Genomic DNA, 15,510 nt, shown 5'->3' on the forward strand with positions numbered 1-15,510 from the left:
GACAAGCTAGATCTTGAATAGAAACAGTCATGTTGACTTCTATTCTCTTAACAACTGAACAGGATTGTAATTTGACACAAGATTTCCTACACTTACATTTCACACAGTAACTTCAAGTACATTTTGATTGAAATGACAAATTTCTGCACAAGGAAAAAAAAACATGCCACCCTATCACCTCAACTGTCTCTTTTCACAAACTACTTCACACAATATGCAACATAATCTCTAGACATTGCAGCAAAAACTGTACAGTATGACAATCTCAAAGCAACACACTTCCTGTATGTGCCCTAAAATTGGCAACATTCAAATTCATTTTGTTCCTGACATGACCTTCAAAGAAGACATTGCTTGACTCCAACAATTCATTCAGCAAAATCCTATGAATGTGACTATACAATGAGTGGACTACTACATGGTTGAAGTCCATTCCAATGCAGCTGGCCAATTCTAGTATTCTGTTATTGAAGTCTTTCTCTCTATAAAGCTGTATTCTGTGGTTTCTTTACCATTCTATCACATTTTCCCAGCCTATAGAGTAAAAGTGTATTTTATGAGGACTATGCCTGTCAGGCATTTGTGTGAGCACTACGTTTATATCAGTATTGACAAAAATTCATTTCAATATCTTCAGGAAACATAATCTAGATCTTGAGTAATGAGAGTACATGTATGATACATTGGATATACCATAACATTATTTGGCAGTACGGGGGAAAAAAAATTAAATACATACATGACGTACTACATACTTTAAATTTGCAGCATTACTATGACATACCGGTACTCTCCTATCTTTCCATGAAGCGACAATTTGTAACTAAGCTACTAACCATAACATGCACATGTACACTGTACATCATGTTATCAGCCGTTTTAGAAGTCCACCACAGAAATTCCTCAAAACTTAAGAATTCTGGAAAAACCGTCACCGCCCTTGCAGCTTGTCAGAAATTCAATAAATCAAGAAGTCGAATTTATTCACTCTTCGACTTGAAATTTATGTACAAACTTGCAGCAACACCATTTAATTTCTATTAACACAAACCTCATAACTTCAGAGACATTATATACAAGCACACTAATTAATGACATTACACAGCTCCAAATGACTGACCCTAACCTTCTTAATATAGATAAAGCCTTTTGGCACCAAATTTGTAGTGGTTATTAAATTAATTCTAAATTTATGTACATCATCAGGAGATTGAACGTTATCTACACATAGTTTTGCAGCAAAATAAATTACCACTTTTGTAGAAAAAGCAGTCATTGCCTAAATCATTAATGTCTTCTGAATTCATTTTAAATTGTTTGACTGTAGCTGTGAGAAATATACCAGATTTCATTACATGAGAAATGTATTTCATTTCATTTAACCACTGCATGCATTAATATGGAGCCAATTTGTACTCCTAATTATAAATGTAGTTTACAGACTGTCAAATTATCATTATTGGCAACCTAAGTTTCTTAAGATAAGGCCTACATGTACATCTTGATGAGTTTCTGAAGTTGCATTTTGCATTAACTTGTCTTGGTTAAGGCAGCATGGATAGGGTTAACACTTAAATGTAGTATCTGCTCATAACATGAATGAAAAGAAATCTTGACTAACGTTAGATACAGGTGTAGGAACATGTGGCGTAATACAGATGCTGGGTTACATGGCACCCACCAAATCTCATTACAAGAAAACACAACTGTTACTTAGTCTAACTTAGTGTAAGGTCCCAATAAACACAGCTGTAGCACCTGCTGGGTTTTACAAATACTGTACATGTACCACAGTCATAGCATCTGCAATGTGCCAATAAATACCATAACTTTATCTGCTGCAAGGTTTTGATAAACATCACAGTTGAAGAACCTGCAGTGTTTTCATAGATACCACAGCTATTCCACCTGTAAGGTCCCAATTAACATCACAGCTGCAGCACCGGCAGTGTGATATTATAAATTCCATAGCTGTAGCACCTGTGAGATTCAAATAAACACCACTGTATGGTCCAGTTAATGCCACAGCTGTTACACAAGCTTTTGATAGACATAACCTACAATCTGTAGCATCCAATAAACATCACAGTTGAAACATCTGCATATCATGAATATCACAGCTATAATGTCCTTGGCTAAAGCAAATAAAAGGTCCCAATAAGCATCCCAGCTGCAGGATCACCTCCTGAAGGGGCATCTGAAGGGTGCCAGGTACTTCCCTTTCATCAGCTTCATGGCCTTCTGCATCATGGGGGCAGGCTTGGCTGCTGTGATAGGAAACAAGTGGAAAATGTTTCAAGACTTATATTGAACAATGCATATAGGTACAGTATGAGGTTATAAAAATGGTGTATGCTTAAGGGTGGTTAGAATAGATAGTCTTACGAAGTGATGCCAATGTGATGGTAGAAAGAGTAGTGGAATTGATCTGACATACAAAGAGGAGATCACTTGCGTATAGTTCACAACATTTTAAGATTAACCCACATCTGAAATGACAACTCAATTTGTTTATCAGGTATAGATACTTGGAAACCTAGTTGAAAAAAAGATCTGTGAATACATATTTATATAATACTAGAGTTCCACGAACACACTATCTTCGCCAAATAATCAAGGCTTATTGTGGAGAGTGATTAATATTTACATGCTTATCACCCCCTGCAAACTTGATCATACACCATACCGTTTGAAAGTTATGATGGGAGGGGATGAGTCCAGTCTAGATTGGGATAAAAATCATTTGGTGGTACAGGACTAGTATATGTGTATACAGTGTGCTGATATATGTTATAACTGGTCATCAAAAAAAATGAAAGTTATAATTAAATGGTACAGTCAATATATATGAATAGAATAAATCTTTATTCCATATCATACACATTTTGCAAGACATAGTACATGTTACTTTTCCATACGGTGCTAGGTAATACCTAGCAGTGGTGCAGTTTTGGTGCAGTGTACTCTCTGAGCAGAGGAGTGGGTCCGGCTGGTTATTCACATGTTTTTAGGTGTTTTGTAAGGCTTTCTATTTTGTTCCCTTTCCGTTATGTCTCAACCCGTGTGTTGGACAAAAATGCCAAAACTGAACACTTTAAAAACCAACCGGACCCACATATCTGCTTGCATTGTAGTGAGACTGCCCCATTTGTTTATTTATGTACCCCATCTGTTTATTTATACTTCCAGGCAAGGCTTTCTGCTGGCCTGTTTCGGGAACACTGTCACATGGCCCATTGTGGAATGTAATGGATTTACAATTATCATTACTAATTATGCAGATTAGCTCCTGATTCTATAATTAGACATCGATTGTGTAAAGCACCATCTGAGCTCTCTACATACAAAACTTCACGACAATCTCTTCACCTATCCTCAAGTAATACATGTCCGAATGTCAAAACAAAAACACCCACTGCACTTCTAAACAAGCCGCTAGGGGGCCCAAACTTACAGAACTTACTTCTTGTGGCATGAACTATCTACCACACAAATATCATGACCATAGCACTTTCAGAAAATATGCCACTAAATTTTGAAGCTTCGCTGCAGTACCTTAGGTACCCGCTAGAAGGCCCATTATCGAACTTGACCTTTCGTTTTGTAAACCCTACCCATCCACTAAATATCATACAGATCCATCAACAGCTTCTCGAGTTATGTTGTCCACATACAAATACACATCCACACAAAGCCCGCTGCAGTACCGACGGAAAATGCCAGAAGAACCATTTTTGAACTTGACCTCCGTTTATACAACATCTACACACCTGCAAAAAATCATGAAGATCCATCAACGTTTCCGTCACTTTTTTTGCCTACATACAAACGCAACAAAATTAAAAGTCTGCTGCAGTACTGTTGAAAAACGCATGGTGAACCATTTCTGAACTTGACCTTCCTTTGCACAACCACTACACACCTACCAAAAATCATAAAGATTCATCAAAGGTTTCTTGAGTTATGCTCTTGACATACATACAGACCCACCAAACAGCTGGCTCAACCGAAAACATAATCTACCCCGAGTACTATAGTACTCGGCGAAGATAATGACTAAACCCTCCCCTACCTTTAGCCTGCCTGCCCCCACCACTACTACTACTGCTAGCTGCTGAACTGGACCCAGAATTGAGCCAATCTGCACCAGTGCTGAGGGAACTAGTGGGCTCATGGCTACTGGAGGAGCTGGCAGTGGCAGGGCGGATCTTCTTCATTGTTGGCACTTTCCTGGATAAAAAGCAGATGTCACATTTTTAATTGTCAAACCTACATGGTATAATTGTCACATTGATCATCATCATCATCATGGTTGCCGCATATCGGTAGCTACATTTTGTTCATGTACTGAGGTGGGCTATCATTGTTCTTTATTGCCAGCTACTACCTGCTGTGCCCCCTACTTTACCATCGACAATGGTACAAGGTCTTGCTCTACTGTCCTCCTCCAAGTTGTTACATTCAGAGATACCAATGTGAAATACCAAGGTCTTTTAATATGTTGCATATAGTATACTGATGCACAGTTTCAACTGTTTTCATAATAAGAATTAACAGCATTTCAGCATCTTACCATAACTTTTTACATACTGCAAGCTACATGTAGGGGTGGATAATGGTTTGGCTTAATAAGGTTCAAGTCCAAGTTTAGGTCCAGAGATTTAGGTTCAGGTCCGGACCTGAACCTGATCCTGTCCAGTTGATGTTTTGTTTTATTAGGCCAATATGAAGCATAGAGAATTAATACTGACATGCACGACTATAAAAGTTTCTTGGTGAGAGGACTTTCAAGACAAACCAGTGTTTGATAATTGAATGTTGCACTTATTTTAAATGCCCTTTTTGTCAGAGGGGAGACTCAAAACACTTTTTATCAAACAAAATAGAAACATATATTTTTACTTTGTTCATTTTTTTTTGGACTCAGGTTTTAGGCATTCAGGTTTTTTGGACTCGGTTCTTGGATGTTATAAAGGTCCGAATCAGGTCCAGCGAACCGTTAACCACCCCTAATAGGAAGTCATGGGAAACCGACAAGAATGGCACCCAGGCTAAACCCAACAGAAGATGAGAGCGTACCTGGGCCTGACCAGACTGCTGACAGGTTTGTGCTGTGCGTGCGGTCCTGCCGTGCCGAGCTTCTCCTGCTTCCTCCTGACATCACGCGGCGGCTTCACCGGACCATCGAGGTACGCCAGCTTGGTTGTACGTCCTGCGGAGATATTGTATTAGAGAACCATACTCTTACTTTGTACATGTGTGTCACAGACACACACACACACACACACACACACACACACACACAAACACACACACACAAAACACACATGTAAACACAGACTGCATCATACAATACACTTCACTATTTTTTGGGAAAGTTACTTTTCCAAGGCCATCCTTATTTCGTTTTCCTGCTTGCAATCTCATGTGTCTTAAACAATCTCATGTGTCTTAAACATTTTCCTTCCTACATGTACATGTATCTAGTGTGGAAAGGTACATGTATGTCAGTGTGGAATTGTTATTGGAGAATACTGCTAACTAAACTTAGAGCCTGTTGTTCTCTGATTCTCATGGTTGTGCCATGTGACACAGTAACACCATTCTTTCAAAATTTTACCTTTGCAAAGATATTTTCACCTTCTCCCTGTTGCCTAACACTGTAACCAATAGAGAATGGGGTGCCAAACGGCTACTTCAGTGTGCTAAAGGTTATATGTGATGTTGTTCTAAGACTGACCTTGAGGTTTTCCTGCCCAGGCTGCGCTGACCTTTGCTGTGATGCTCTTCAGTCTCTCCTCTCTCTCCTCGTGTTTCCTCTGTGGAGAGAATAACACGTCATCGATCAGCCCACAATAAACCTAGGCCCTGTTCACTCTAGGCAAAATCTATGCAAATTATTTCAAGGGCCGATTTGAATCAAGCCAAATAGATTTTCCTGAAAGTGAACACCAATTTGGGATTGATTTGCATTGATCCGATCCACCTCTCAGGGGTGAATAGGGATGAACTGATTCGAATTGGCCAGCAGTGACCCATAGGTGTAAGACCCAATTCAGCTCAAGTGTGAACAAAGCCAAACTGATATCTATTCAAATTAAACAGATTTGATTTAAATTGATTTCATATAGATTTTGCCAAGTGTGAACAGGGCTTAACTGTGTGAAGAACAGTACTAGATGGAACATCAACCAAAAAGGAGGTGTTAGAACTTGCCAATCACAGGCAAGAAGTATAGGATATTCAACAGCTATGTTCTGTCTGCAATATACTTACAGGCACTGTCATCTCAGCAGCATTCAGTGGGGCCACTACATTAGCTAGATACTTTGAGTTTATGTTTAATGTCAAATAGCTTAGGTGTAACATACAACAGGCAAGGTGTAACATTGCTTTCTTTCAATGTAAAAATGCCAGATACAGCAAAGTTCCTGCAAATGGTCGTTTATCAATACAAAGGTTACTAAAGCAACTGGATAGGCTTTGTAAACATTTATCCCTTTCAAAGATTTGTAATCATCTATTAGCCTGAGTGCCATCATTACTACCGGGGCTCCTACACTCGCTACCCTGTTTTTTTCAAGGTAGCGAGTGTAGGAGCCCGGCCAGTAGTAATCAGATGGCACACAGCCTAGTCATCTATCCCTTGCTTAAGCCTTTGCCACGCAGGAAACAAGCTTTGGTAATCAAAAAGATCTTTTGAAGAAGAAGAAACATGTACTGACCAGGTACAGTTCTCTCCAGGCCTCGAACGAGTCCTCGTCCCTCTGTGCCGTCCTGAAGTCTCGCTTACAGTGGCTCTGCCACAGGTGGTCTGTATCCTCCATCAGGTACTGGGGGAGGACAAGGGCATATTGTTACAGCAGGTACTGTAAATGCAGAAATAACCGTTAACATAAAACCACTGCAAAAAGCCGTTCCATTGTGTGACTGTAGCGCTACTATTGTTTCAAACGCATGCTCAAAACCACCGCGAGAAAACTCCATTTGTTCCCTACCGTGAACTTAGTTCCCCGTGAACATTTCTGCATTTACAGTATATGATATCATAATTCTATAAATAAGCTTGAAAGTTCATCTGCATTGGGAAAAATCATTAATCGTGAAGCCAAATTCAATCATTTGCCAAATGTGTTCAACTGCCATTAAGTATGGATAACAAGGTTCTTTATTCACAACCAGGATTTTTGATATCATTGTGAGGGGCCTAAGAATGAAGAGTATGAATTTCAAAATTTCTAACAAAATACATTCACTATGTATTCAGATCCACACATAGGTAATGTCTTGAGACACGAAGTACAAATGTACTTACCGGGTTCTGTTCCTCCAAGTAACAGAGTTGTTCAGGGGTGCACTTATCAAGGACAGGCTTGACAATGTCATAAGGAACCCCGCCCAACTCCTCAAGGGCTGAGGAACAACCATAGAAGGAAGGTTAACAGAACGTTTCTTGGCAAGTTCATGGTAGAAACATAGAAGACATAAATATGACAATGGACAGTGATTGGCATTGCTGTAACAAGAGACTACTCAAATACTAGTGTTGGCTACATGTATATCATGTTTAACAGTAGTAGAAATCAAGACCTCTTATAATGCATATTTCTCAAATTTCTCTAAGAATCTTGTCATGTATTGTAGAGTGACATGTAGTGTTCTCCAAATATAAAGTTTATAAGTGAACAAGTCTATATGATACTAGTCTAAGTCTATATCACACTAGTCTAAGAACAAACTGCATCAGTCCATTGCTAGCTTACAAGTTGTAATATCTTTGCCCTATTCTATTCCATTTTCCTTTTTATATATTGCAAAATTTCTTGTGACCTTCCTCATTGTCTTGAATGTTTTCTATTTTGTGTTGGTATTGTTCAACTTATGTTTCATAGTCATGACCTATTTTTATCTACGGAGTACATCTTGGTAAAACCTTAAAATGTGGTTTGGCAGTAACATTACACTGTATGTACTTTTGAGCCAAACTTTAGCCGTAACATGTACAAGTGACAGACAGACTCACCGTCAATGTTGTCACACAGAATCTGCATACAGCTGTCAAACAGGGAGGGGACCTCTGTACAGGGGAGACAGATACATGTATCATACGTCAGAGGTAAGTGTGCTGTGGTTTTATTTCCAATAACAAAGCATAACTGTTGTGAATAATCAAATTAAGCCACAATAGGTTTGATAGTGATCATGAACTTGTGACTAGTACAAGATACAATTCACACTCGGAAATTTTTCTGGACGGAAGTCATCCGGGCCATAAAAATGCCTGTCACATGATGTACAAGGCTGATTCACACCCAGGAAAAAAGCACCTTACGTCATTGTCGTACATTCAGAAAATTTTCCGAGTGTGAATCGGGACTAAGTCATCATTTTATATTGGCAACAAAAAATAATTACAGTCAGTTTACTTCCCTAGCCTGGTGCCATCCAAATTACTACCAAAGCTACTACGCTTGTTGCCCTGAAAAAATTAGGGCAGCAAGTGTAGGAGCTCCAGTAGTAATCCGATGGCAACAAGGCTATTAATTCCCAGCTAAGCTGTCAGGATTCTGAGCCCAAAATGTTGGAAATGTAGTAAAACGACAGTCCATATAAGAACAACAACACATAGGCATGTGAAAGATCTCACAACACTTTAAGATAATAGGGGTGGGAGAATGACCCAGTGTGCAAAAGGTTAAACCAACTGGCTCTTTACCCAGCCTAAACTTTAAACATTTAAACATTTTAAGTACAGAACTGATGTGTGATGTTGCAGTTCAAGTGACAATATCAAAAACAATATCTTAAATGCAATACCAGATAGCAACTGGAAAATATACAACAGAGGTACCTTTACGGTACCTACTAGGTAATTGAATCAGTAGTCCTCGTACACCTGTGTACTTACCTGTCAGGTAATGTGACCTCCGACCTGAGTACACCTGAGTGCGGGTGTTCTTTTGGAAGGAAGCAAACTCTGAATCATCATGGCCATGTCCTGGGTACAAACAACAGTAACGTTATATTCACTTAGTACATTGTTCATAAATACATGTTTTAGTTGAACAAATGCATTGAGCATTCTTCATTGAGCACATGCAACACATATCAAGCACCTGAAAACTGGAGTTAGCAATAATACTTAAGTCTTTTATAGAGAAAATTTCTAAAATGTGCAAATTGACTGCTTTCATATCTGCTATTCATGCCTATGTGAGATTATACTCTACTCCAAGCCAAATTTTTTCATCTAGCCAAAACAACAGTCAAATTTTTCTCAAACTCCTACTGTGCAGTGGGTTGCTTTTTACTTTGTCTAGGGCACAGTATTGGAAGGTGGAGCCCAGCCCTTTCTTTCCACCACATTTTACATCCCGAACCATGGTATTCATTCGTACACCTGGGTGTAGTGAGGAAAGTCATGTAAGGTGCCTTTCCCATGGACCAAACATCAAGCAAGAAAGGCCAGGAATTGAACCTGTGATCTCTCAATCTCGAGTACTCTAGCCTAGCCACTTGTACATTCAATGACAGTAAGCACTTAGTCTAGCACTTTGTAATAGCCATTAGATGACCTGGCTGTATGTCTCTCCCAGACGAACCGGAAAAGTTAAACTTTAAGTTAAAGTACTTCCCGCACCAGATGGTGCATAGGGTGGCACCCATCTCTGTTTCAGTAGCCCTTGGACCGCGAAACTTTGTGTAATCACTACAGTAAGGGGGTAGTCCACTAGTAGTGGTATGTATGTGTTCAACTTCCATACTTCGATGAAGGTTAGACATCCAGGTAATAAAATACGCCAAAAAAGCAGTTACTCAAACAACTGGATATGATTTTGGAAACGGTCAGACGTACTCTTCCATACTCTTTCCTAAATGCTGAGCATTATTTTTTAGTACTAAGCAGAGAAAGCAGTCTGTACCATTTTTAAAGTCTTTGCTATGACCTGACCGGGGATCAAACTCATGATCTACCATATGCAAGACAAACACTCTACCTACTCAGTCATTGCACCGGTGAAACCAGCAAAACAAAATGAAAACTTGACTCACCCCTCTTCTTGTGAGGAGACATGTCCAGGTCGGGTACAGGCAGGCGCAGGGGGCGGTAATTCGGCTGGATCTCAGGCAGACTCACAGGGTTGTCTGGCTGGGTAAGGGCTGGCTCCGATATCCTTTGCTGTGGGGAACATGCAGATGGTTTACACACACAAACTTGTCTCTTTTCTTTGCCATATGATTCATATGTTTGTTTGTTTGTCCTCTGCTGTTGGAAAAATGTACATGGTTTCTATATGCACGTATGCAGTTGTCTCTTTTCTTTGACTAGGTATAGTTTTTGGCTACGTTTACATGGAAGATGTGCTCATACACATACCTTTTTAGATGAAGCTTTGACATCCAGATCATCAGACGATCTCTTCCTCTTTTCCTTGTCATGCTTGTGACTCTTGGTCTTGTGGCTGCCCTCTGACCCATGACCTGAGTGTGCCCTTTCACCTTTGCTCCCTTTGTGCTTGCTGTGATGTTTGTCCTGTTTGTGTTTTGAGTGTTCCGCCCCTGACGTTGTCCCATGGTGAGACTTGTGCATCTTTTTTTCTGAGGACTTCAGATTCTTGGTCCCGACATGATTGACAGGCTTAGCAGGGGTTGGGATGGAAGGCTTTTTTATCTTCTTCTTCTTGACCTTGACAGGAAGGTCGTAATTTAGAAAGTCTTCAAATGACTGTGTGGGTTCATCAAAGTCCTCATCACCACTTCCTAGACTGTCTCCTTTGGGTTCAGCAAAAGAGACCTTGGGTTTTCTTTCAGCCTTTGTTTCCTTCTTAACTTCCTTTGGTTGAGATATCTCCTTCACGGTTGGCTTGTCAACCCTTGGCCTTTCACCTGCAACCTGTGGATGACCTTTGCCCTCATGTTTCACAGATGAAGAGGACAACTTTTCTGATTTCTCCCTATGAGAAGATTTGCTATTAGAACTTGACTGCTTTTTTGATGGAGCTGATGAACTTTCTTTGACTGAAGCAGAATGAATTGACGGATTTTCTTTACTATATTTGTGACTTGATGAAGGCTTAGTAGAATGTTCTTTCTTGACATGGTGGTATTCTTGGACATATTGCTCAATGTCATCCTCTTCTTTGTGCCTTTTAACTTTATTGATGTTGTGTATTACTGTATTTGACTGTTCACGCTTAACTGTTTTATGCTCCAATGACCTCTGGTGATGACTTTGATGTGTTGATGACCTCTGCTGATGACCTTGAGGTGTTATTGACCTCTCACCCTGACCCAATGATGACCTCTGACCTTCATTGCTAACAGATTTAACTTGTGCCTTTTGATCCTTGTACTCTCTGTGCTTTTCTTTCTTAACATCAGCATGTTTGTCTTTCTTGTGACTTGAGGAATCAACTTTAGGTCTTTTTACAGGAGGTTCCTCTGAGACGTCTTGGACAGGTTCCTTGGGTTTCTCCGGTTGCTTGGCAGGGATGATGATGCCGTCAGCCGGTACCATGCCCTTCCACTTCTGCACCAGCCCACGCGCCTGGTCCCCCAGTTCACCCACTTGCTTACGGAGGCCATTCACTGCCTTACCAACTCCTGTGGCCTGCAATAAGGGGGGAGGGGGGTGTCAATGAGGAGGAATGTGTATTTGACAGAGAAACAAGACACCATTCACACAAACCCATGGTGATGAACAAAATGGACATATGCAGACCCTTCACTTCCTGTTGCCTAAAATAATGGGGGAGGGGGGTGGCAAGAGGATGAATATAACTATGTGCATCTAATAGATTAATTTGATCTGAAACAAGACATCATTCATACAATCACATGGTTCTGGTTTGTAGTCTGCAAACTCCCTGGTAGGGATATGTACATAGGGAATTCTGGAGGGACACATTATGATGTGTTGCAATTTTTCTCATTACAATCATATTTAAAAGCAGATCAAATAGACTACTAGTAATAAGATACATATTCTCCTTGACCTCATAGAACAACAGGAAGCTGTGGCATTCCTTTAAAACTAACTAACAATAGCTTAATGACTATACACAGGGCTGTTAAGCAAACACTCACAGTGCATGCAGTACTACTAGTGCTGATCCTTTTGGAACAGCTGTTTCTGACTGTAAGCTTCAGACAGTGGTCTGAGCACAATGAAGTCCCAATATCTGCCTTTTCAAATCAATACCATCCCTGATATTTTGCAGCGTACTGTAGGTATTTGTCAACTGTATTGTTCATATACTGGCACAAGATGGCTGCAGTAGCCTGGGTCCCATTCTTATTATTACCAGACCCTGAATAGACCCCTTTCCAAATACCGCGGCCATTTTGAATCCAGGCCGAGCGCACGTGGTTCGAGCGCGGGAAAAGTCAACACCCGGTAAGACCAAGCCAGCGGTAAGGCGTCCCCAATAGAAACCAGCGTTGAGTCATCTTCGGCGGCGAGATGTTCTCCTCCTCGGTGAAATCCATCCATATATTTGCATGGCACAAGTAGATGATATTGTTGTGGACACTTGGACTCGATATCGGCCAGTAAAATTGTGAATTTCTGCTCCTTTTCCACAGTTCCTGACGGGATGTTGAACGCGCGCTACGGTGATCGAATGTAAATATGTTTACACCGCGTGCTTGTAGTTTCCCTGATAACGTTAGCTAAATTCGAGAAAAATCCCACAAAACATACACTTTTCGGGCTGGTAATCTTATAGCTACTTAGATAGACATATACAGAATTTTACCGGTTGTGACCGTAATTTTGGTCCATGCCAACTTCGCCTGGGAAAACACGCGTTGAGAGGGGGTCGTGTGTTCTGTCTAGCCTTTCTTTCTTTTCTGTCTAACTTTTCCTTTCTTTCTTGTTACATCGCCCCGCATGGCGATATTTGACATTTCCGCTGAATGCAATCCCACAAAAAAAGACGTGTAGGCTTGAGCTTAAGGTCATTTTTGTTTAGTCTCTACCAGACTAACCGCGCCGGCTACGGGGAGATCATTTGCCGGGGGACTTTGGCCATGGAGGGTTGCAATATTGGACCCCATCTCCATAGCCGACCCCCTTCATACATTTGACTCTATTTGGCCAATTGCTACTATTTTCCCAGCAACCCGTGGAGACTGGTAGAGTCTAATTCTGGTTAGGAATTTAGCAGAATTTCAGCGGCTTCTTTTGACGAGTTTTCTGAAATATCAAAACCTAAAGTACGTGAGTGAAGATGGAGTGTTTTCACTTTGCGCCGTAATATCTTAATTTCCGTCGGATGATATTACAGAAACGTGAAAATATAGGCTTGAGGGCTTTGCGAGTATAGAAATTTGACGAAACTTCGGTGGCTCCTTTGACTTTGACGATATTCTAGTGCCAAGATTAGTTTGATGAAGTTCGTGAGTGAAGCAGGGGGCGTGTTTTCTTTGTAGCGTTTCATTACATCACTTTTCGTGGAAATATTTTCGATTTCCACAGGATGAAACCCCACAAAAAAAAAAGAAAAATATCGGCCTGAGGTCCTTCCCTCCTCAAGTCAATATTATCTAACGTTTTTTGGGTTCCATCCGGTCAACAGATATCTGAAATATTGCCGCGCAAAATGATTTAAAGAAACGTCAGATACAGTGGAAAACGCACCTTCACTCACGTACTTGGAGTCCGCAAGACTAAATTCTTGGAATCCGAAAAGATCGTCTAAAAGCCGCCAGAATGCTGCCAAATTTGTACCCAAAAGGACATTGAACTCAAGCCTATATCTTAATGTCTTTTTTGTGGGATTAAATTCAGCGGAAATGTCAGATATTGCTGAGCGAAGTCGATGTAACGCTGCACAGAAAACACGGCCCTCCCTCAAACTAATGTAATTTCAAGATGATGTTGGCATTGTCACGACAACCAAAAGGCTCAAGAGTCATACCTAAACTTAGCTACAAGGATCCCAGCCAGAAAAGTGTTTGTTTTGTGGGATTTTTCTCGACTTAAGCTAACATTATTAGGGAAACTACAAGCACGCGGTGTAAACATATAAGCATTCGATCACTGTAGCGCGCGTTCAACATCCCGGCCGGAACTGTGGAAAAGGAGCAGAAATTCACAATTTTACTGGCCGATATCGAGTCCAAGTGTCCACAACAATATCATCTACTTGTGCCATGCAAATATATGGATGGATTTCACCGAGAAGGAGAACATCTCGCCGCCGAAGATGACTCAACGCTGGTTTCTATTGGGGACGCCTTACCGCTGGCTTGGTCTTACCGGGTGTTGACTTTTCCCGCGCTCGAACCACGTGCGCTCGGCCTGGATTCAAAATGGCCGCGGTATTTGGAAAGGGGTCTATTGTCCACACAAGCCCGGAATGACAGTCAAGTAATGAGATGAGCGGCCTCAACTGGAAGAGACCTTCCTACCTGGCTGAATTGATCTAACTCTAGTAGTTACTAGTCCTCTACTCTACTCTTATCATTCAATGCTTGCTGCCACACTAGTATGCACAGTACAATATGACTGTACAAGATTGTCATCCTTTATATTTTCACTAGTATTTTGGAGCTCCTCTTAAATTCAAACCTTCTGTAGTCTGTAATATTGTTACCCAATTCCCAAAACTAATAAAAGAACAAGACCGACTGGTATATGTCTACAACTCCAGATATAGTAGTGCTTGTCATAATTACCTGTAGCAGCTCTATTGTTATCGGCAGACTGTCCAGGCGTTGGAGAATCTTTAAGCGCTAGGATGAAAATATGTTGTCATTGATCAGAAAATGTGTATGCAACAAATACATCAGTAGCATTTCAATTCATACGACAAGGCACAGATTGAGAAATGTTGGGGGGGGGGGGGCATCTTAATATTCTTAAGGGTTTTTAGAGGAGAAAATCGTCTATTTATCTATTAAGTACTTATCTCGCCATTTCAATGAGGGAGCCCCTCCCCTACCAATGGTTTTTGTTTGGAAGAATTTCCTCAAAATATTCTTCATGATTTAGCTGTGGAATAGATGACAGTTTTTGTGTGCTTGGGAAACAGTGAATAAAGAATGGGGATGGGGACAGAAGGACAAGAAACAGGTTAAAAATTTGAATTTTTAAGTCTTTCCTGGTGGTCATCTTTTATACAGTATCTACAATGTACAAATGTAACACGTCAAACCAAAATTTTGCTTGGCTGGACGGCTACAAAAATTCGAACATGTTTGTGACGCCCATGCATTGTGTGTGAGTCTGCTGTCGAGTTACCAACAACCAAAACAAATTGTGTTACAGTTGGATGTATACTTGAGTTGATCATTGCTTTAAGTCTCCCCTACCTTTCCATAATCGTCAGTGTTTAGCAGTTTTTCCTGTAAATACCGGATTTTGCTCTCCATAGTCGCCATGTTGCCTCCTTCGGTCCCACCGCTGACCCGGAAGTGAACGATGACGCAATAAATATTGTGACGTCACAACGCGCGAAATTTGAAACTCCCAAAATACGATCCCATTCGATAAAAGATCAGAGG

At 40.7% G+C, this 15,510-nt stretch overlaps 1 protein-coding gene across 2 annotated transcripts; it reads right to left on the reverse strand.

The window, feature by feature from the left end:
* Positions 1-615: 615 nt before the first annotated feature.
* On the reverse strand, positions 616-15,445 carry LOC136424815 (elongin-A-like). 2 transcript variants are annotated; one of them, XM_066413479.1, is made up of 13 exons: positions 15,319-15,445; positions 14,683-14,739; positions 11,250-11,611; positions 10,379-11,219; positions 10,054-10,180; positions 8,909-8,998; positions 8,024-8,077; positions 7,316-7,413; positions 6,726-6,833; positions 5,741-5,819; positions 5,080-5,212; positions 4,073-4,230; positions 616-2,267 (listed from the first exon to the last, which is right to left on the reverse strand). In XM_066413479.1, the coding sequence occupies exons 1-13, from the start codon at positions 15,385-15,387 to the stop codon at positions 2,179-2,181; spliced, it is 2,265 nt and encodes a 754-aa protein (XP_066269576.1). In that variant the 5' UTR covers positions 15,388-15,445; the 3' UTR covers positions 616-2,178. The 2 variants fall into 2 exon arrangements, with proteins under 2 accessions (XP_066269576.1, XP_066269575.1); XM_066413478.1 differs by having other exon boundaries at positions 10,379-11,611.
* Between the last annotated feature and the right edge of the window lie 65 nt (positions 15,446-15,510).

The sequence above is a fragment of the Branchiostoma lanceolatum genome, chromosome 18 (assembly GCF_035083965.1).
Source record: "Branchiostoma lanceolatum isolate klBraLanc5 chromosome 18, klBraLanc5.hap2, whole genome shotgun sequence".
NCBI lineage: Eukaryota > Metazoa > Chordata > Leptocardii > Amphioxiformes > Branchiostomatidae > Branchiostoma > Branchiostoma lanceolatum.